The sequence below is a fragment of the Condylura cristata genome, unplaced genomic scaffold (assembly GCF_000260355.1).
Source record: "Condylura cristata isolate star-nosed mole 26May11 unplaced genomic scaffold, ConCri1.0 scaffold00008, whole genome shotgun sequence".
NCBI classification, from domain to species: Eukaryota; Metazoa; Chordata; class Mammalia; order Eulipotyphla; family Talpidae; genus Condylura; species Condylura cristata.
This window is the reverse complement of record NW_004567109.1, coordinates 13,846,327-13,869,393: the sequence shown is the minus strand read 5'-3', so window position 1 is coordinate 13,869,393 and position 23,067 is coordinate 13,846,327. Positions and strand designations below refer to the sequence as shown.

The 23,067-nt window shown below is 50.7% G+C and overlaps 1 protein-coding gene across 2 annotated transcripts in view; it reads right to left on the bottom strand.

The window, feature by feature from the left end:
- Positions 1-7,361: 7,361 nt before the first annotated feature.
- Positions 7,362-23,067, bottom strand: part of OPRD1 (opioid receptor, delta 1) — a 30,929-nt gene continuing 15,223 nt past the window's right edge. For both annotated transcript variants that reach the window (XM_004678699.2, XM_012722158.1), the window contains exons 2-3: positions 10,870-11,219; positions 7,362-8,200 (exon numbers count right to left, since the gene is read on the bottom strand). In XM_004678699.2, the coding sequence (XP_004678756.1) occupies positions 7,662-8,200; positions 10,870-11,219 (889 nt within the window). In that variant the 3' untranslated portion in view covers positions 7,362-7,661. The remainder of the gene's footprint in view (positions 8,201-10,869; positions 11,220-23,067) is intronic.

The following is a 23,067-nucleotide window of genomic DNA, read 5'->3' as shown; positions in this document are numbered from 1 at the left end:
CTGGCATCCCTTCAGGATGAAACATATGTCTGGGTGTTTCTCCTTCGGCCCTGGCAGTGGGGGGCTGGGCTGGACTCTGCTGCACCTTCCTTCTCTTTCTCTTCAAGGCACCATCCTGACCATACAGGAAGCTGCCGATGCCCCTCTGAGCCCCTGCTCCTCGTTTGTTAACAAGACTCACCTTAAAGCATTTTGAAATTATTCCATTGAAATAGTTAGTAGGACCTTGCGTGCACAGAGCACAGCATGAGACATGAGGTTGAAACAATAAACGGGATGATAGCTGTTAGGACCGCGATGCCTGGCATGTAGTGGCTCTTAGTGTGCCAGTTCCTCAGCCCTCACTCCCTCGGGGCCTCCCAACAGGGTGCCTCCCTCATTCAAGATTCCTTTAGGAACCAGCCCCAGACCACAGCTCCCAGGGATGAGGAGGGAGCTTTACCGCCAGCGGGCTGCGCTTTGGACACCAGAGGGAAGGAAAGTCCAGTAGTGGCCAGTAGGTGGCAGCAGCACCCGTGAAATGAGCCCGTCCTGAGGCAGCTTCCCCTCTATTTCTCCCAAGCTGCACCCTCTTGTCTCCTAACCCAAGTCTAGGAATAAGTGTATGCCCCCATGGGTGATGTGTGTGCAAAGAAGCATGTGGCCTGTGTGCCTGTGTATGTGAGCAATGAGTACAGAGGTGCCTGGTTGAGTGTAGAAAGAATAGTGTACTCAGTGGTGTAGTGTGTGGGTGTTTGTACAGCCTCCAGGCCACAGGCCTATCTTCCTGTGACTGTGGGGGCAGCCCTCCCTCCCCCAGTGCAGCAACCCTTAACTTTTTTGTACCTGGATCCCTGGAACATCCGAGGAATTCTGGAGCAAAGCACAGAGTGACACAACCCAGAGGTCTCTGGAATCATCTGTGGGCCTCCTGGGGTTTGCACTGGGTTAGAAAGAGCACTCAGGCAAACGAGCTTCTTGCCAAGATTAGCAGGTTTCTCTGCTTCTATGATGAGCGCTCCATAATCACCATAAATGTCACAAACCTGTGTTCTTTTCCTCCTTACACACAGCAAGGGTCCCTCTGTTTGTTGATGCTATAATGACCTGCAGCCTGCTGAGAAAGAGCAGGTCTTTCCCAGTGGGTGAGTGTTTATAGCAGCTGTGGGAGTCGCAAGCAGAATGGAAGGAAGTGGCTAGAGCAGTCAGAGAAGACTTCCTGGAGGCAGAGGAAATGGCACTGGCCTGGAAGCGTAATGGAATTGGCACATGGCAGGAGTCTGTCCACTTCTCTGAGAACTGACTGAACTTGGAGGAGCCAAGTTCTCCTCCTCAGTGGGTCCTCCTCTCCTCCTGTAGTGGGTCCTCCTCCCTCTGAGGTATTTGAGATTGCCAGCAGGCAAGGCTGACCTTAGATGACTATAGTCCCCATTAGGAAGAAACATGAGAAGTCGTCTGGACTTTTTGGGCAACTGGGAGCCATTGAAGTTTATAAACAGAGTGTTTCCCCAGCATTAATAAAAATGCCCCATTAACTTATACAACTGTTGTCTGGTCCTCAGGAAAGTCCTGGTAAATTAATCATTATCCTATTTTACAAAAAAGGAAATGATACCCAGAGTGGTCACTCATCTAAACTTTTCCTCAAAGCATGAACAAAGAGGACTAGAAAATTCCTACCATGCCACAGGTTCGCGTCATCACCCAGCTTCTTCCCCGCAGGCTGTGCTCATGGGCACCTAGCAAGGTGTTCTTCCCAGCAGCAGGGGCAGTGGGCTCTGGGGAGAGCTGCAGGCCTCCGTGAGGTCTCTGACTGGAGTTCCGCTCTGTGAGCAGCGGGAGCCCAGCGAAACCTCCCCTACCCCAGGCGGGCAAGTCTGTATCACTCCCAGAGGAGAGCACAGAAACTGAGCAAAAGAAACAGATGTGGACACCGAGGGGAGGGCTCACTTTATTGGGAAAACGGAAGGTTGGTCCATGGTACCAAGGTGGGACCCCAAAGCCAAGAGTTTGAGTCAAGTTTCACTTTTGACATGCCTGCCTCCCACACCCCCAAAGTGGGGCAGCTCCACTTACAAGTCACAGGCCCCCAAGTACCCTTGTATCTGCCTGGGGCAAAAGCCCAGTGGATTACACCAATAGATGCCTGTTTCTCAGATCCAGAATGTGGGCACATGAGGGAAAGGTCTGTTCTCTCCCAGGATGGCAATCTTTAGAATCTGTCCCTCCACTATAGAGAGGCCCAGAGACAGACAGAGACCTACTAAAAGTAACACAGTAAGGAAGTAGAACACCGTCAAACCCACATTCCCCTATCTCCTGGCCTGGAACCTTTCCAAGAGGCGATTCTAGAATCAGCTCACAGATTCTTCAAGAGAATTTAATGGATGGCATCCACACTAACACCCACTGTGGGACACCCCACAAATCAAACATTCAGGCCAGAACCACCCAGGGGTTCTTCCTCCCTCCCAAGCACACCCCCTCTGGGGTCCCTGGAAAGACAGGCTTAGTGAGAACAAAGGGGAACAGCATGTGATCCACCTTCTGAAACTCCAGGAGGTGCTAAAAGAAAAGTCCATTGCTCCTGACCCACCTATAGCTCTGAGATACGGGTCAGAGCAGCAACACCCAAAACATTAGACATTTAAAAGCTCTATTTGTTGAGCATTTAGTATGTGCCAGACTCTCCATCCACTCAATTGCTTTGTACCTTTTGCTGGGAATACTTGGTGAACAAAAACAAAGTCCACTTGCAGTCTCTTTTGAAATCTTCACTTCTTACCAGGTGAGTGGCGTCATCTGTGACTGAGGAAATGGGCTTGGCCAAGGTCAGACAGCAAAGACATGGTGGGGGGACCCAAAAAAGTGACAGAAGCAACGGGGCTCCCCAGGCATGGAAGGGCAGCCGAGGAGAGGGCCGTGGGGGTCACACAGTCTCTCAGGCAGCTGGCACGAGCTCTGCTGCCAGGGCAAGAGGCTCAGGGCATAAGGTGATGCTCCGAGTGCCCTCTGTGTGAGATCAGTTTCCCCTGAATGCAAAGGCAGCAGTCTGGACAGACCTGAGATGGGGTCCTAGCCTGCCCAGCCATTGACAAGCGAGTGGGCCATTGGGTGGGCCATTCCCCTCTCTGGGCTTCAGTTTCCTTGTCTGTAAAGTAGGGGTAATAACAGCAACTTCTACCTCCTATTCATGCTGTGACAATTAGTAGATTAGTAAATTACTTGCACCACAGAAACTGCTCAGAGCTCCGAGGAGCAGGGAAGGGCTGTGTCGCCTGTTGTTACGACACTGGCCTCTCACTGACACGGGATGTGAAAGTGCTCCAGAAGGGGCTGAACGCCATGTGGTCCAGCCAGTGGTAGTGACCCCACGTTTCTAGGCCCTACGATGGCCTCAGTGTGTCTATCACGAAGGCTCTCTCCAGCTGCTCTCTGGACCCCAGTTTGAACTCCAGAGCTTCCTGCCCCCAGAAAAGTTAGCAGTCCACTCTGGGTAACCCAACACCTGCAGTCTCAGAGCTGGGGGACCAGGTCCTGAGTTTCCCTTCACTCCCCCAACTCCCAACATGGGCTCAGTGTTGTGAGTGAGTGCTCTTGCCTCTCAGGAGCTTGGGGCTTTCCAGCGGGTCCCCAGCCTGGTGGTCATTGCCAAGCAAGAAGGCAGCCAGCAGCCAGCTCTGGACCTGCTGCCAGAAACAGACGGGGACCTAGGCTGGTGCGAGGCTGCTCCTCCATGTGCGCCCAGGAAGCTGGTGGCTCCTTTCCACCTTGAGGTGCATTTCAGTTCACCCGAGCAAAACTCCTAGGCAGCTGCCCCCATCCCTCGGGCGTGTGGGAAAGCACCTGGCTCCCCAAGTCTCCATCCTTCAGAAGGGTCCTGCAAGCCAAGGGACTTGCATACGGTCACAGTGCTAGCAAGTGGCCAAGACTCCAGCCAAGCCAGGAGTATGGTGGAAGCTGAGCATCCTTCTCAGGGACGGACACCCTGCCAGCTCGGGGAAGAGAAGCTCCGGGAAGGGGGCGAGTCACTTGACTACGTCTCACGGCCTGTTAGCCTCAGAACTGAGACTGGAATCCAGATTTGGGGCCCTCTAGGCCATGAGAGAGACTGTGATTTACTCCCATCACCCTCCTGCCCTCCCCACCCCCAACCTCTTTTATGTGACACCTGACATCATATTATCCATCACTCCCTCCCCCTGGGAACGCCCTCCTCCTCCAGTTTCCATGGCAGCACATTCTCTCCCACCCTCCCCCTGCTTCTCCAGCAGCTTCTCACTCTCCACCAGGGTTCCGGATCCTGGAAAGCAAGGGGAACCGCATCCCTTATCTCCGCTCTGTCTTCATCACACCCCCTCCCCGAGCCCCCAGGCTCTAGGGCGCTATCTCTGACCTGCCTCAGCTCCAGCTTAAGTAGCAACAGCTATTACCATGTGCTAGGAGCTTATTGACAAGCTGGGCCCTGTCCACTCTAAACTCAACATACCCTCACACCAGCCCTTTCTAGATGAAGAAACTGAGGCCGAGAGAGGGAACGCCAAGATCTGACCTCAGTCTTAATCACTGTTCCTATTACAACAAGAAGAGATGTGAAATCATAGGACATTTCGAAACCAGAAGCAAAAAATTCCCTCCCACCTGACAGGAGAGGAATAGAAATTTGGGGGGAAACCAGACCTACTCCACAGTTGTGATGATCTAGAATTACACTGTCAATTTAGAGCTTTAAAATGCACCGTGCACAGTACATTTTGAAATGTGAAGATTTGGAGAGTGCCAGAGGGAACAAAAGTTCATGGAAAATTGCCTTTTCCTCCAGCTCTTTCCATTTGACTTCCAAGTCTTCAAAAACTTCATCCAGGGATGCCAGCCACTAAGGTCCTTCCACTTCAGTGAAACCTGGAATTCACTAGAAACCAACCCTGGCGTTTCACTGACCTGAGTTCTGTCACTAACAGGCTGTGTGACCTAGGAGTGGATGGCTTAACCTCTCTGAGCCTTAGACTTCTTGTCTCAAAAAGGAAATTAGTAGTCCCCCCACCTGGTTGTCAGGAGGACCAGAAGGGATAATGTGCAAACCCCCCAGCCTGGTACCCAGAAGGGCTTAGTTATGCCCCATACTCCAGACGCCTCATCTCAGGTTTTCCAAGCCCTTGAAGATTTCATGCCTGTGCACCTCTTCTAAAATTGCTACAAATATGTGTTTGGGGAAGAAGTCAGAAAAAGCACCTCCCTGTGACAGCCTCCCTGGGGCTCCCTGTCACTGCGCATATCACACTGAGACTCAGCGATCTGTTTATGCTTTGCCTCCCGGCACTGGTTTGAGTTTCCTGAGGACCATGTCTGACTCATTCCCGAGTCCCAGTGCTCAAGGTGCCCAGCCTGGCATGAAGTAGCTTCAGCACAGGTTTGCTCTACCTTCCATGCAGTGGTCTGAATCCAGCCCCAGGGCAAATTTACATGAGAAATGGTATAAAGCAGCTGGATCTCTTGCAGCCACAGGAGCCCACAGCTCCCCAAAGCACCTCCAGTGCTGGGAGGGGCTGGAGGACAATCACCAGCCCCACATCACTTCCTCAGTGTTTCCCCCAAGTCTTGAGCTGTCCTCTGTGTCAGACATCTCCCCAGCGCATGAGCAGAGGGGTTTCCGAGGGTAGAGGTGGCCCCTGCCTTGCTGACAGCCTCCCCAGTCAGAGCTCTCCAAGGTCACAGGCTTCATTTGGAAAATGAAGGTGACTGGGGGGGGGCTGGGACTCTCGGTCTCGGTAGATTTGCAGGACTGCTGGGCCTCCCCCACATCCTCCAAGGCCTTAGAGGAGCCATTTCCTGGAAAGAAAGTCCCCCCCAGCCTTCTACAGCTTCTGGGGCGCTCACCCTGAAGACAGGCTTTGCCTAAGGGCATTCCTATGGTGAATGTGCCCAAAACCCACCTTGGTGACTACCCCTACCTCCTGACAGTTCATGCCTGGGGGACTGACGGCTCCCAGACAGGGGAGAGACATTTGTTCTAAGGAAGTGACAGTGAAAGGAAGAAGAGGTAGCTTCTTTCTTTCTTCTTCTTCTTCTTTTGTGTGTGTGTGTGTGTCAGACAAAGACGTCAATTTCTTCCCATCTGTCCCAAAAAGGGAAGACAATTAAATTTGTTTTTACAAGGATGTCAGCACACTGCTTCCACCCGGAGTTAGGGCTGTGACTGAGGCAGTATCATGGGGGAGGTGGTGGTGGTGATGAACCATGGAGAAGACAGGGGACAAAGGGAGATCCTATATTGGGAGGACAGAGATCTAGGAATGCCTGAATATAATTCCAAACAAATGAAAAGTATCCACAACTCTGGGTGGGCCACACCCTGAGCAGCTTGAATTGGGCTGTAAGAGCAGGTGGGGCCCTGGGGAGCTTGGGGGGGACCAGGACTGGGAGAGAGGAGCACACACTCACATGAGTACTGCAGTTATGAAAGCCAGGGCCTGTGTGAGCAGCTCCAGTTCACTGGAAGCCCTGGACACGGGGAAGGCCAGATGTTGTGAGGAAAGAGGGCTTCTTGGAGGTTCTTTGCAGAGATACAAGACCAGGAGAGGGGGAGGAGGAAAAGTCCACACTGGTGCTTCATATGCTCCCAGAGTCCTGGTGACACTTGCCATCCACAGAGCTCGAGTTAGTGTGCTCTTGTATCCTGCAGGACTGGGTAGGATGAGCCATGGCCCTAGGCACCTCCCAAGGGCCTCTGCCCTCTGGCTTGAGGACCTAACCTCAACGCAGAAGCTCCCATCGGCCCACCGCCCACCATCCCTAACAGAAGTTGACTTCCAGCCCTTGCTTTGGTGCTGGGAGCCCTCTGCGATCTCCTCCTACGCTCCTTCCACCAGCTGGGTCAGCACTCCAGAGAACTCAGGGCTGGGGACTCCACCTCAGCGTGAAGCCTTGTCCAGGAGCCAAGCCCTACTCCACTACTGTGCCCAAGACCCCAGGGTACAGGGCTGGGACACTTCTTTGATGCTAAAGGATCCCTGCCATTTCCTCAGGGAGTCTCTATTTCTCTCTCTCTCTTTCTCTCTGAAGACCTGGCTTCAGGGAGCCCAGCCTCTTGCTGTAACTCTGGGTTGGGACTCTACCCCATAGTTGAAGCCCCAGCCCCCATTCCGGCTCTATGTCCAGCTGGAGTCGCACCCCACTGTCCTATCCTGTCTTGCCCTGAAGAGGCCCCTCTCCACTGCACAGGACCCAAACCTGCAGCTCAATTTTCAAACCACAGTACACCCACGAACCCTTTCTGGGGTCCTGTCCCAAGATCTTCAGGCAGGACCCCACTCCCGCCCGCCCGCCCGGCCCCTACGACCCCCCCCCCCTCCTGCTCAGGTGAGAACTCCAGCTCGTCCCAAGATGGAGGCCCTGAGTGGCCGCTGGTTCTAGAGCCCCAGGTCCTGCCCACCGGGCGTCTCTAGCTCCCCCGCCAGCCCCAGGCTGTGGGCAGTGCGCTCAGCCCAGAAGCACCGCCCCACTGTCCAGCCGCGACTCCGCCCCGGACCTGAGGTCCACCGCGCTGCAGGGGCGCCACCTCCCGGCTCCCGAGGCGGCTCTGGCCCCACCCCCGCTCCAACACAGAGGCGCCGCTCCGCCCCACCAGAACGCCCAGCGACGCCAAGTCCCTGCGGAGGGGCGCGAGGGCCGCCCCGGCCCGCTCAGGCCGCGCCCCCGCCGGGACCGTCGGACGGGGTGCAGGCGGTGACCCGCTCGCGGGCCGTGGCTTCCCGCGCGCGGCTGAAGCTGCCGGGCTCCGGGCGGCCGCAGGGCGTGCGGCAGAGCTGGCGGAAGCAGCGCTTGAAGTTCTCGTCGAGGAAGGCGTAGAGCACGGGGTTGAGGCTGCTGTTGGCGTAGCCCAGCGCGATGCACAGGTGCAGAGCGGCCACCACCAGCGGGTCGCGGCGGTCGATGTCCACCAGCGTCCAGACGATGACGAAGATGTGGATGGGGGCCCAGCACACCACGAAGGCGCCCACCACCACCAGCACCATGCGCGTGATGCGCCGCAGGCTGCGGTCCTTCTCCTTGGAGCCTGACAGCAGGCGGACGCTGCGCAGGCGCAGCAGCATCAGGCTGTAGCACACCGTGATGATGAGGATGGGCACCACGAAGGCGAAGAGGAACACGCAGATCTTGGTCACCGTGTCCCAGTACCAGCTGGGGCTGGGGAACTGGAGCATGCACACCACCGCCCCGTCTGGGTCAGGGAAACAAGACAGACAGGTGATGCCCGGCCTGAGGCCCTGAGCGACCCTGCCCGTGCGCCCATCCCGAGAGTCCTGTTCAGCCCACTGCCTCCCCCTGGGGCTGGCGCCACGTGACTCTTCTACACGGAATGTCCCCCCCTTGACTTCTGTACTTGATGGACTCATGCTTAAGACCCCCACAGAATGGACCCTGACCTAGGAGCTCCTTTCTTTAATCTCTCCCAGTACCTTCATAAGCGTCCACGCTCATGGACGGCAGTAATGATACCGTTTTAGCCCAAGCCCATGAGAGTCCAGTGCTTGTCATTTAACACCCCACACATTTCCAAACCGGCGCCAGCGGGGTCAGTACAGCGAAGACAGACTCAGAGAGTGTGAGGCCCTCCTGTGTGTTCTGTGGGTCTGGGCAAGTTACTCAGCCTCTTAGAGAGCATCTGTGAAGTGGCACTAACAGGGGTTGTCGTGAGAGTAACTGGGCTAAGGCAAGTGAAGTATTGAGCACAATGAGGCAAAAGCTCTTAGTGCACTCACAGGGCAGGGGGCAGATGTGTGGGGGTGTGCAGAGGTGGGGGCCATGGGTGTAGGCAGCCAGAACTCAGCTTGGTGACAAGAACTTTCTGAGTGCCAGACTCGCCCAGAGAAAGGAGGGGACCCCAGGTTAGAATGAGCACCCTATTCTTGGTGTGTGGGCTTAGGTAGGATGAACACTTTAGGGGAAGTTGTGGTATTCAGAACAAGGCTGGCCCGATTCTGGGATTTGAGAAGCTACAAGGTGGTCATAGAGCCTGAGAATTGTGAAGAAAGGGGATGGAGAACCACAGGACACCAGGCTGGAAGGGCCCTAGGAGTGATCAAGCCCAAGGACTTCATTTTACAGGTGGTAGAACCAGGACCAAAGGGTAGCAGCACTTGCCCAAGGCCACACAGCGAGTGGCACCCACAGCCCCAGTGCTAATGGCACACAATGGGGGAGTGTGTGTGTGTAGTATAGTGAGGAGACCCATCTGGTCTGGCCACCAGCAGGATGACAGCTAATGGCCCGTAAACTGAAGGCTGACAGTGAGGAATGGACCAGTCAAGCCAATACCAGTCTCTCAGAGGTCATATAAGGGCGCTGGGTTCTACCCTTGACAGGGGTAAAGGATCACCAAGAAGTCTCCCAGCAAGCCTGTTTCCCCCACCCACCCACCCATTGCACCGACCCTCTGCCTAAAAGCAGCTAAAAGGAGCAACAGATAGGGGGCAGGAGCCTTGGATTCTTGGCTAAGTTCCACCACATGACTCGCTGTATGACCCTTAGTACACTACTTGACCTCAGAGTCTTGGTTTTCTTTTAGTCAAATGTAGGCAAAGTGCCTGTCTTATCTACCCCATTGGCTTAATCACTTTCACAGCTTCTATTTAATGAGCTTTGGCAACCAATGTCCTCAGGCCTTGTCCTAAGTGTTTTACACATATAGCTTCATTTAATCTTCTCAACATCACATAGCATAGTGTGGCTGATAGGTTAATTTGTGACCTGTGTCTCCAGCATCCTGCTAAATTACTTTTCCTACATCTTCATACCAAATTGAGGCCACATGACCACCTATCACTAGGAAGAGACAGGCCATGATATTTAAAAGTGGTTGTGTGGGCCCTCCCTGGTGGCGCAGCGGGTTAAAGCATACCACTAAGAAGCTAAAGCCATTTCCGCATGAATTTGATCCCTGCCTGCCCTGGAGGTGACCCACATGGTGCAGCAGACCTCTCCTGACCCGGCCGCTGCTCCCCTCAGCAATATACTTGTCAGTCGGTCTGTTCTGCTCCCCACTCTGTCTCTGATGAATCCTCTCACTGACTCTGCACCTCTGGCCTGTGGCCCAGTTCTGTATGCATAAATAAATAAATCTTTAAAAAAAAAGTGGTTGCGTTTTCTCAGTACTCCCTCTCCAGATTCATCTGCTGGCTGGATGCCAACAGCTGATGATTTTGAAACCATCATTCAGAGCCTGGATCCCTGAATGACTGTGTGGAAGGAAAAGACATGATGTGAAGGAGAAATTGTGTTAAGTCACTGAGCTTTGGAGATCATTACATTAGCTACCCTGATTTAATACAGGTAGTTACTAAAATAATTATCATTTTGCTTTGGGGAAAATGACCATTCTGTAGAGAAAATCTACCTGTCATTTCCTGAAGGCCATTCTCTAGACTTCCTTTGGTTATTTGGGTCAATGATTTTCAAATTGGGGTGAAAGGGAATCTGGGATGAGCCCACAAATCTTAAGAACTCCATTACTAGTCAGTGATACCCTCACTCCACTGACCATCCATCTCTCAATAGGTAAGTCGGCCACACCTTGCCAGCATCCACATGCTCACAGATCAGTCATCTAGGGGTGGGATTTATAATCCCATTCATACATTTCCTTTGGCCTGTAACCCACATGACCAGTGCCCAGACATTCATTCTCACAAACATCAACCCTTCACATTCCCACTCAGTAAGTCATTCCCATTCTCACTGGTTGATTACTCCTCACTGGCCAGCCATCTTCACTTTCACTGATAAGAAACCCACATGTTCACTGGTGAGCCACACACACCCCCCCATAAGAGCCCAAGGGCTGCCTCTGGTAGTTAGCAGCCTGTGCCACACAGCCCCTTATTCACTCACCCCGGGGGCGGGTCACAGCCATGACCATGATGGGGACACCCACACCTGAGGCCAGGACCCAGATGCAGATGTTGATCAGCTTGGCTTTGGCAGGTGTGCGGAAGTCCAGGGCCTTGACTGGGTGGCAGACGGCAATGTAGCGGTCAACACTCATCATGGTGAGCGTGAAGATGCTGGTGAACATATTGTAGTAGTCAATGGAGAGTACAGCCTTGCAGAGAAGTTCCCCAAAGGGCCATGTCCCCATCAGGTACTTGGCACTCTGGAAGGGCAGCGTGCTGGTGGCCAATGCATCTGCCAGGGCCAGGTTGAAGATGTAGATGTTGGTAGCTGTCTTCATCTTAGTGTACCTTAAAAGGAAGTGCATGTTTAATTGTTCCATTTCACAGATTTCAGGCTCACAGATCTCAGGTCCTCAGGGTGGTGAAGTGACTTGCCCAAGGTCACACAAACAGGGCAGAACTGGAACCCTGTAGTCTGACTCAGTATCACTCCTCTCCACTACAACAGAGGCAAAAAGATTTCTCTGTCTGTGCAAAAGATATTTTAGCAAAAACTCTTATGTTCCAAGGTGGTCTAAAGATAAAAGATAAAAATAAAACAGGGATCCAAAGGAAAACAGACATGGGTTCTAATTCTGCTTCCACTATTTATTTGCTGAGTGACTATGTTTTTTTTTTTTTTTTAAAGATTTATTTATTTATGCACACAGAACTGGGTTACAGGTGGTGGTGAGAGGATTCACCAGAGACAGAGTGGGGAGCAGAATAGGAAGACTGACAAAGTACACTGCTGAGGGGAGCAGCAGGTGGGTCAGGAGAGGTCTGCCATGCCATGTGGGCCACCTCCCAGACCGGGGATCAAACTGGTGCTGAAGTGGCTGCAGCTAGCTTCATAATGCTGTGCTTTACCCCATTGCATCACCATGGAGGGCCGATTATGGTCTTTTAACATGAACTCTAAGTCTCAGTGTCTGTAACTGCAAAAAGAGGGACAATGTTTTTACCAACTTTATAGAATTAACAAATGTAATGAGATGATATACCACTTAGCTCTGAGCCCAAAGCATGCTAAGTGCTTACTATATGACAGCCGTTATTCTTTAGAGCTAAAGAATGTTGCTGGGGGTTAGAATAGAATGACCTGGCTTCTGACCTCTGCTTCTGACCTGGCCTTCTGGGAGGTGATTGGCCAGTTCTGAGGAAGGGACGCTGCCTAGCAGACTGGCCAAGGCCTCAGACCCTGGGGGGCTCCTTCAAGGTAAACCAGGGCTCCAGTCCCTCCTGTGGCCCTATCCAGACTGTCCTGTCTCCATACAGGTGGATTCACCCAGTTGTGAGGAAGGGGAGCTGGTGAAAGTGCCATACACCCAACCCAAGGTGTGAGCCCAGGTGTCCAAACCAGATGTCTGCAACCCAGTCCTGCATCCCAAACTCCCCATCGCTCTTCCATCCTCTGATGCTGCACAGATGCTTGTGCTACAGCTGGGCCTTCATCCAGCCGGCGCTGACAGGAAGGCGGTATGCGCTGAAGCAGTGTGACCACCACAGAAACACTCAGGTACACTGAGGCAGGGGCAGCACTTCACCCATGCCCTCGAGTGACCTGGGCACCCCAGAAAAGGTAATGGGAATGACTCCTCAAATTTCAGAGCAGGAAGTGCCCTGAGAGATAGAGGGGGAATTTGAGTAAAGTGGGGCCCAAAGACTCTCCTCAGAATTACCAGAAGAACTGGTGAGAAATGTAGATTCCTGGACCCCACACCAGACCTGCTAATCTTAATCTCTGGAAAGGAGGCCTGGACGTCTCTATTTTATGGACTCTAAAGTTTGAGAAACAATGTAATCTAAAGCCCACACAGCAGGAGGGGGGTGGCCTGACTCAGCCAAAGCCACACAGTGCATGGCCAGGTAAGACTCAGAGACCAGGTAAGAACGCAGACCTCCCTGACTCCCAAACCAGGGCTGTCCCCCAGTCTGTCCCAAGGGAGAAGCACCACTGTGCCTCCAGAGCCTTCCAAACCATGCCCAGTCCCGGACCCTCAGAGCAAACATGCCCATGACGTTTGCATGACTGAATGAACTCATATCAACGAAGACTGTTCCTTCATGAAATGACCATGAAGGAAATGGTCTCAGACTCTCCCTGGTGGTGCAGTGAATTAAAGCACAGCACTATGAAGCTAAAGCCACTTCAGCACGAGTTGGATCCCAGCCCTGGAGCTGACCCACATGGTGCAGCAGACCTCTCCTGACCCGCCCGCTGCTCTCTTCAGCAGTGTGCTTCATCTACCTGCTTGTTCTGCTCCCCACTCTATCCCTGGTGAATCCACTCACTGCCCCTGCACCTCTGGCCTGAACCCCAGTTCTGTACGAACAAATAAATAAGTCTTAAAAAATAAATAAATAAATAAATAAATGGTCTCACTCATTGTCCTCCAGGGCCAGCATCTGTCCCACTCCCTACCAAAATAGCTGTCATTTGCCCTGGGACCGGAGGAGCAAAAAGTTTTGCTGGGAGACAGCAGAATTGCAAGTCTCGGGAAGTCTGTCTTCAGCGGTAGTGGGATCACAGCTGTGTGGGAGGCGGGCTCAACCCCACAGCTGACTCGTCTAATTTCGCTTCTTTTACGCAGAACAATTAGAGGCTGTTCTTTGCCTGCTATTTTGATTTGTGAAGGATCCTGCAATTCCCAGAGGGGGCTGGGATGCTGGGGAGCAGGTGATAAAGCTGCTGCCGCTGGTTCAGGCCCAGCCCCAAGGCTCCTGGTCCCACAGGCCTCCCCCACCAGACCACAGGTAGCCGGCAGACAAGCTCTCTGGCCTCCTCAGACAAGTCTTCCTCCTGCTCTCCCGTCTCAAGTCCCCCCTTCCCGCTGCCCCCGCCAAAGGGGTCCATATTCCACAAGCTGGCCCAGGCCACTTCCAGCGTCTCAGATCTTCTAGAAACTTCCCCTTGACTGCGATACAATTTAGGCCCTTCCCCACCCCATACGCCGGCCTCTTTGCTGTTCCTTAGACACAGCAAACCTACTCCCACCTCACAGCCTTTGGACCATTGCGCCCTCTGCCTGGGAGCTCCTCTCCCAAATTCTGCCTGGCTTGTTCCTTCACTAAATTCAGGACTCTATTCAAATATCACCACTCAGAGCCCCCGGCCATCTTTTCTAAACCATCTGTCTCCCCAAAATCACTTCACTCTCCTTACACGGCCTCATTTTTCTTTATGTCATGAATCAACACCTGACCTCTATTTACCTTCCTTCCTTTATTTTTTTTTAAAAGATTTATTTATTTACTTATGCATACAGAACTGGGGTATAGGCCAGAGGTTCAGGGGCGCTGAAAGGATTCAGCAGAGGCAGAGGAGGGAGCAGGACAGGCAGATCAATGGAGTGCACTGCTGAGGGGCGCAGCAGGCGAGACAGGAGAGGTCTGCTGGCCATGTGGGTCCTGGCCGGGGATCGAACTCACATTGAAGCAGCTGCGGCTAGCGTGCAGTGCTGCACCCTAACCTGTTGTGCCACCAGGGAGGGCCCTACTTACCTTCTGTTCTGTCCATCTGCCCCTCATCTATGTGTGTCCCCTAAGGTAGGAGACTGTGTCATTTGTTCTCTGTCATACTGCCTGTGCTACCAAGAGCTCCAGGCAATTAGACATTTGTTATATCTGGGGACATGACTAGTGTGTTACTCACTGTTTGCATTCTTTCTCCATATAATCTATTAATTCCTTTTGATGTCCTATTTCTCCCACTCCTGGAGTCTCCCTCTTCCTCTTCATTCTGGGACTGATCACTTTCTAGACCAAATACACACTGTCCTGTGTCAGGGCCCTTGTTTCCTGGCTTGCAAGTGTTGTCTATCTTGGTTTCTGCCCTCATTGTGATGGAGTATATCCTCTAGTCACTTCCTAAAAAAGGACATATAGAAAATAAAAATGTTAGTTAGCGCTTGATCAGTAGTGGGAACAAAGGGCGGACACCACAGAAACCGGAGCAGTCCCAGGGCTGTCCCGGCCTGGCTATCATCAAGTCACCATCGCACCCCTGAAGGAGCCGTTGTGTGCGGCAGGACCCAACAGCTGGCCCCGCCCAGCTGTCTCCACCATCACACTGCTGACACAAACCCGTCACCTTGGGCAGCAGTGCAGAGAGTAGGTGGCCTCACATGGGGGGAGGACGCATGGCAGGGACAAGAAGGTCAATAAACAGTTCTGGGAACAGCAAGATGGTTTAATGGAACTGATGTGGTTTCACAAATAGGGCTGACACCAAGGAAGATGTATTTGCCTACCAGGCTGCCACAAAGAATAACCCCAGGAAGTACCTTCACCTTGTGGGAAATGGAGGGCGTGCAGGGTTTGATGTGTTGAAGAACAGGGTGTGGAGGTAGCACAGGTGATGGGCCCTGGTGGAGTCCCAGTGGAGGCAGCAAATATGCCTCAGACCAGAACCATCCGGGGCACGACCCACACCACAGGTGTCCATGCAAGGGCCCACAGAATTACCAGAATAGTGAGAATGTGGCAAAGGAGGCGTCAGAGAGCAGAGAGGGCACTGGCCCTACTGCAGGCCATGATTCCCACCTTACTGCCTGCAGAGACCCTACAGGCCTCAAGTCATCGTATTCCCGCCCACTGTGCAGGGAGATGGGATTTAACTCAGTGCCAATACCTGGTAATGACTTTGCTACCTGCCCTCAGAGCTGGTTACCTTCCTCCCTCAACCACATACTTATTGAAAAAGTCAAGGAATCTAAACTTACTATAAGCTGCGCTTTGGTCATTCTTCCAACAGCTACTATTGAGCCCCTGGTATGTGCCAGCCTCTCTCAGACCCCACTCTCTCCTTCTTCCTCCTCCCTTCCTCTCTTCTATTTTCTCTCTCTCCTTACAGCTGAAGACACAACACAGCAAAAATAAAGGTGTGTTGGGCCCTCCCTGGTGGCGCAGCGGGTTAAAGCACTGCACTGAGAAGCTAAAGCCACTTCCACATGAGTTCGATTCCCGCCTGCCCCAGAGGTGACCCACATGGCGCGGCAGACCTCTCCTGACCCGCCTGCTGTTCCCCTCAGCAGTGTACTTCATCGATCTGCCTGTTCTGCTCCCCACTCTTTCTCTGGTGAAGCCTCTCACTGCCCCTGAGCCTCTGGCCTGTACCCCAGTTCTGTATGTACAAATAAAAAAAATAAAATAAAATAAAGCTGTCTACAAGCCAGGAAGAGTCCTCACCAGGCATTGACCAAGGTGGAAACTTGCTTTTGGATTTCTAGCTTTTAAAGCTATGAAAGAGTTGGTTCCTGTTATGGTATTTTGTTATGGTCGTTTGAGCTGATTCAACCAAAATGACATGGGTGGGAAGAATGAGAAGAAATCACCCATATGGAGAAAAGGGACAGACTTTTTTCAGTCCAAGGGAATAGCAAATGCAAAGGCCCGCTGGTAGGGAAAGAATTTGATGAACTGTAGGAAAGGTCAGAAATGAAATGTAACTCAAGTGCAGTGAGCCAGAGAGGAAGCAACAGGACATGTAGAGGAAGAAATCAGGAAGGAGTAAAATCAAATGGAGTTTTGAATCATAGCAGAAAATTGGATTTTATTCTGAGTCCAGTAGGAAGTCACTAGTGATTTCAACCAGGGAGGTGATGTAGTTTTATTTACGTATGTATCTTTAAAAGTTCACTCTGCTGTAGCAAAGCCAGTTCGAGAGCAGAATTAGAATTCTCTAGAAGGATTTATTCCACCATCCTCTAAAATGCTACTGTTGGTCCCTAATTATTTTTTTTTTATTTCAAAAAGTTGTGGCTCTGACATTGGATAATTACCGCAATACACAAATTAACTCAAAGGGGAGGAAAGAACCAAAAATAACTGCCAAACTCAACATAAAAAGGCAAATATCCTGATTTTAATAGTGGAGAAAGGACTTGAATAGACATTTCACTGAAGAGATACAAAGCTATAAATACAAAGATAACCAACATCAGTAATCATTAGAGAAAAACAAATCCAAACTATGACAAAATGCCCCTCATACTTATTCGAATTCCTATATAGAATATAGAAAGAGAATGGCCAATATCAAAAATCAGACAACAGCAAGTGTTGGTGAGAACATGGAGACATTGGAACGCTTGTTGGTAGGAATGTAAAATGGTACAGCCACTGGGGAAAACAGCATGGCATTTCCTCAAAATAAATAAAAATAAAAATACTACATGACCCAGCAATTCCACCTTTGGAGATATACCCAAGAGATTTTTAAAGCAGAGTGTGGAGAGATATTTGTACATCTGTGTTCATAACAGCATTATTCATAGTAGCTGAAACATGAAAGTAACCCAGTGCCCACAGGGAGAGTGAATAGATAAGCAAAATGGGATATACATCTATACATAGTGAAATATTACTCAGCCTTAAAAAGGAGGGGAAATCTGACACATGCTACAACATGAATGAACACTGAGGATATTATGTTGAGTGAAATGAGCCAATCACACCCTAAAAAAGACAAGTACTGTGTAATTCCACTTACAGTCATGTAATTGTATAGTCAGACTCAGAAACAAAGTATAATGGGGCCTCAGTCTCAGTGCGAGGGCCCACAGCAATACCCTGAGTTCAATCCCTGGCCAGGGAGCTGACCACATGGCACAGCAGACCTCTCCTGTCTCCCCCACTGCTCCCCTCAGCAGTGTGCTTCATCAGTCCGCCTGTTCTGCTCCCCACTCTGTCTCTGGTGAATCCTCTCAGCCCAGCACCAAGGGCCAATAGCCCAGTTCTACACAAAAATAAATAAATAAAATCTTTTTTAAAAAGGAAAGAAAGCATAATGGTGGTTGTCAGGAGCCAGGAAGAGAGGAGAATGGAAGTTATTGCTTAATAGACATAGAGCTCCTGTTTCTGCAAGATGACAACTGTCGTGGGACTAGATGGTAGGATGGCTGTACAACAACAGAAATGTGGCTATGTTACTGAACTGCACACTTAAAATGGTTAAGACTGTCCATTTTATGTTAAGTGAGTTTTACCACAATAAAAAGAGGTTGAGGATCAAGAGCTGTCACCACGGTGCTTCTAAGTTTCCCCCCACACTGCTTTCTAAGTTCGGAAGTGAGTTGGAGAAACTTGTAGTCATTCAGATCTTAGCTCCTCAACATACTCCACTGTGTGGCCTTGGGTAAATTACTTTCCTTCTCTGAACCTCGTTCTTTCAGTATAGTCATGGGGTATGTGTGTGTGTGTGTGTTTTGTTTTGTGTTCTGAAGTCAACACATGGGAAAGCATGTAGTTTTCTCAGCCAGCTGACATACAAGAATTGACAATCCTTTTGGGTTTTTCCCTTAACACTCATCTGCCTTTTTCTCATAGGGCTTAATCCTTACCCATTGGACCTGACCCTGGGAGTAAGGATGGTAAGTTCAGGCTGCACCTCTATTGATTCTGAGGTAACTGGGAAACTCTCGGCCATCTTTCTAAGCCAAAATCCCCTCTAGCTCATTCTGAATCTGCTGGGAATTTGCGGCAAACCATTCTTCTCATCCTCAGAGGGGCTTCCTTTATACATTCAGAGGCCTAAACCCTCTCCATCATCTGTCAAACCAGCCCCACTGGCAGGGAAGATCATCACTATGTCTATTAATTTTCTTTCCATTTGTGGGGATAGGCCACACTGTGATTACACCACAGCCAGGGCCACGTGACACCCACTCAGGCTCCAGGGCCTTGGGACAGCGGCCTCTCAGCTGACGAGTAAATGCCTGTATGAATTTTCTCCCCAGGGCAGACCCAGGGCAGCTGATGAGACTGGCTGACATCGTCATGCCCAGTACCTAGACGGAAGAAGACTGAAACTCCTCCCTGGTAGAAAGCCTCAGTGGGACGGTCCTACAGCTTTGGATCGTTGTTTGTTTTCTTTAAGCAATATTCCCTGAATGTCTTTTCTTTTGTGTGCTAGAAATGATGCCAAAGCAGAGACTGCATGATTGCATTTCATCCTGTAACCCTGAGCGGTAACCTCACCCTCGTGCTACAGAGGAGTAAGTGGCTCACCCAAGACACCAGGAAGTGGCACTAGGAAGTGACAGTGGTGGGATCCAAACTTAGATCTGGCTCCCGGAGCCCACGCTCAGAAGTGTGTTGTGCTGTGCTCTGCTGTTCCCGATCTGTCAGCCTCCCGTCACCTCCATGAGCTCATCAAACCTGGCCAAGGTGGGGGTCCAGCCTGGAGCAAGACAGAGTGGAATGAACTGGCCCAGTGGCGGGCTGGCTCCTGAGCATTTACCTGCTTGTCATGCGTTCCCGGATCCTGTACATCTGGGGATTTGGTGACAATCTGCTCACGGCCCAGGTGGAAAATTAGAAACACCAGAATAATATCATTGGAGCTACAATAGGGCCCAGTCTGCCAGAGAAGAGGGTCTGGGCACAGGGAGCGGCAACCAGTATTTATGTACAAACAGTTATGAGCCAGGTGTTTCTCAGGCCTGGCTCCATATGCCTCTGACACCTGTGTTTTGTGTGGTTTTTTTAATAGGTAATAAACATTTGTTGGACACTGACGATGTGCCAGGCACTGGAAAGCCGTATCCTGGAACTCAGCCCAGGCCAGGCATCGAGAGGCAGGGTGCTGCCTGGACAGGGTGGCTCCAGGGTGTCAAGGTCCCCAGAAGGAACCAAGCACAGACTAATAGCTCAAATGAGCCAGGCCTCTTTCCCTAGCCGCCTCCTTTCCTCCCTTCTTCCTTTATCCGCCTCTTCCTCTATACTCAAGGGTCCCCTGAAGGACACCAGGCCTGACCCTGTTTGCCCTGACTCTGAAGTGACTCAGCTCTGCCAGGGTGAAGGGGAATGTCAGCTCATTTATCCAAAGTAGCTCCTTTGTTTCTAAGTAAACTGGGGAGTGCTTCCCCCACTCATGCACTGTAGCCTATAGGGGTCGGCGCAGGCCCAGAGAACTAAAAGCAAAAGCCACAGTGACGAAACAAGAGTGTCAACTGTCAGCTGGCTTGACCTTTTGGCACCTGGAAACCAGTACTGAGCAAAATGGCCTCAGCCTGGATTAAAACTCACTGGGCCCAGGCAGTGTGGTTTTCTCAAGTATTTAGGATTGATTTTATTCCCGAATGCTTTCTGAGATCTCAAAAATAACAGCTGCTCACTAGAAAATGTGCAAACCATACAGAACCATCTCATAGAGAAGTTTAATAATCACTATTGATATTATACCCATCATGACAGATAACATGCAAACATACAAACCTTGTTTTAGAGAAACAGGAGCAGCCTGGATACCATTATATAACCTGTTTCTTTCTTTCAGAAATATGCTGTGATCATCTTCCTACAGCCATAGATACAGATTAATATAATCTTTGGTGGCTGATTGTTATTCTTTCCACAGGTCAACAATGGGCCAGAAAAAAAAATATTTTAGGCTTTCAGAGCCATTAAGTTCTCTTCCATACTCTTTTTTCTTTTTTTTAAACAACGTTTTAAAATATTTCTAACTCAAAACAAACTTCAGGCCAGACGTAGGAGCCCCTAGGAATACCAAAGTTACCTAACAAATCCCACACTGGAGGATATGTAGATTGCTTCCACTTTTTTATCTTATAAATAATACTGTGGTGAACATTTTTGTGCACAGCTAACTGAGACTCTCCTTGGGAAAATTCCTAGAATCTCAGCATTAGAAGACTTCAGAGCCCTACTTGGTGGCACAACAGGTTAAAGCGCGGCACTATGAAGCTACCTGTAGCCACTGCAGCAGGAGTCGACCCCCAGCCAGCGAGCTGACCCACATGGTACAGCAGGCCCCTTCTGACCTACCTGCTGCTCCCCTCAGCAGTGTGTTTCAGTACATCTGCCTGTTCTGCTCGCCACTCTGTCTCTGGTAAATCCTCTCACCCCCACACCTGTGGCCTGTACCCCAATTCTTGTATGCATAAAAAATAAATAACTCTTAAAAAAAGAAGAAGAAGACTTTACAGGGAGGGCATTCACTCTCTGGCAGGCCAGACAAATGACTGCAGTTTCTGGTTGGTTCTGTCCAGACAGTGAACACTCGCCACCTCAGGCCTAATCCACAATCCGTCCCATCGTGGGGGCAATGCACCAGACAAGCAAATTCTCTCTCTGTCCCTCTACTTTCCCTCTCTCTCACCTGGAACTATTTTTTTCTGCTCCTGCTCATGGAATCACAGTCCTAAACCTACCCCTTCTCCCTCTCACAGCGATATCAGTACACAGCTGATGCAGCCACAGTTGAGACCTAGGTCCATATACAGTGCCCATGGTGTGTTCGGCTGCCTTCTCAGCCCTCTGTGGCTAGTCCTCGGGACCCCTATCTCGTTTGGTTCATGCATTCAGGCATGGAGTTATCTGAATAAAGATAATGCCACTTCCTTAGGTTAATGGAGGGCCCAAGATGAAGCAGGTAAATTGCCATCACGGGCACACAGATGATGCTCAGGAAGGGCCTCTCCCTTCTCTCTAGGTAAGTGCAGCCAGAGTCCTTCTCTGTGGAACAATGGCCTCAAATGTGGACAGCGTCCCAGCTGGTAGGGCTGACCTCTGTAGACAGGTTTCCAGGTTTCTGTCTCATGAAAGGCTGAGATCCCAAAAGAGATTTTCATGTATGTCTTATTTCTCAGCCATCATGGCTGGTAGAACATCAGCTTCAGCTGTACCCCCTGTCACACATGTCCCCTCCCCCACCCAGGTTGATCTCCCTTCACAACACTGATCATCTCCTTCTACTCTGAAACCATTCCAGAACAATCTTGCTCCCTGAACTGCCACCTTGTGAGCTGGAGACCCGGCAGATGCTGCCACCATCAAGGCTTTAATAACCTGTAATAATAAAGTGGGCTGCACGGGGATTACAATTGAGATGGGGGAAAAAATGTCCAAATGATATAAAAATAAACTATTATATTATTTTAAAACATAATAATAATAATAATAAAGTGGGTTGAATGATAGTACCTAAAAAGACAAGTCTAGGTCTCAACCCCCAGTTCTGGTGATTGTACTGATCTTATTTGGAATATGGTTTTTGCAGATGTGTTTAAGTTCGGGATCTTGAGATAAGACTCTCGTGGGCTATGGAATCAGGTGGGCCCTGATTCTAATAACCAGTGTCCTTGTAAGAGCCACAGAGCCACACAGGGGAAGGCCAAGTGAAGAGGGAAGCAGAGATTAGAGTGATGCAGCCACAAGCCAAGGGATGCCTGTGGCCACTAGCAGCTGGAAGGGCAGGGATGGAGTTTCCCCAAGATCCTCCAGGCTGACAGACACTTCTTGGGCTTCTGGATTCCAGAACTGTAGGAGAAAAAAATTTCCACTGTTTGGAGTCATAAAGTTTGTGGAAACTAGAGTAAAGGTGCAGCATGAACACTCCCAGAAGTAAGGCCCAGATCTGCCTCTACCTAACTGTATGACCTTGGGGCCAGGTGTCCTGACCTCTCCGAGCCTTATAAGGTGCCCTACTAAGGGAGAACACAGAAACACACACACACAGAGCATAGCCAGGTGAAAGCACAGGCGAAATTGAGTGATATAGGGTCCTCTCTGATGGTGCAATGGGTTAAAGCGCAGCACTGTGAAGATACCCACAGCCACAGCAACACAAGCTCGATCCCAGCCATGGAGATAACACACATGGTGCAGTGGCAGACCTCTCCTGACCCGCCCGCTGCTCCCCTCAGCAGTGTATTTCGTCATTTGCCTGTTCTACTCCCCACTCTGTCTCTGGTGAAATCTCTTACCCCTGCACCTCTGGCCTGTACCCCAGTTTTTGTATGTGTAAATAAATAAATCTTTTTAAAAATAAGTTATATGATTGCAAATCTACAGGATGCCAAAGTTTGTAAGCAACACCAGAGAAAGGCAAGGAAGGCTTCCTCCCTAGAGCCCTCAGGGAGCATACTCATGATTTCAGATTTCTGGCCTCCTGAATTAGGAGAGAATCCATTTCTGGTGCTCTGAGCTGTGTGATTTTATAGTAATCTGTTACGCCAACCTTGGGACACCAGTACAGAAGGGTTAACCTTCTTGCCAGCCAGGATCCAAAACAGAGAAGCATGTCTATTAAAAGTAGGTCTGGCCCTCCCTGGTGGCACAGCGGGTTAAAGCACAGCACTGAGAAGCTAAAGCCACTTCCGCATGAGTTCGATCCCCGCCTGCCCGGGAGGTG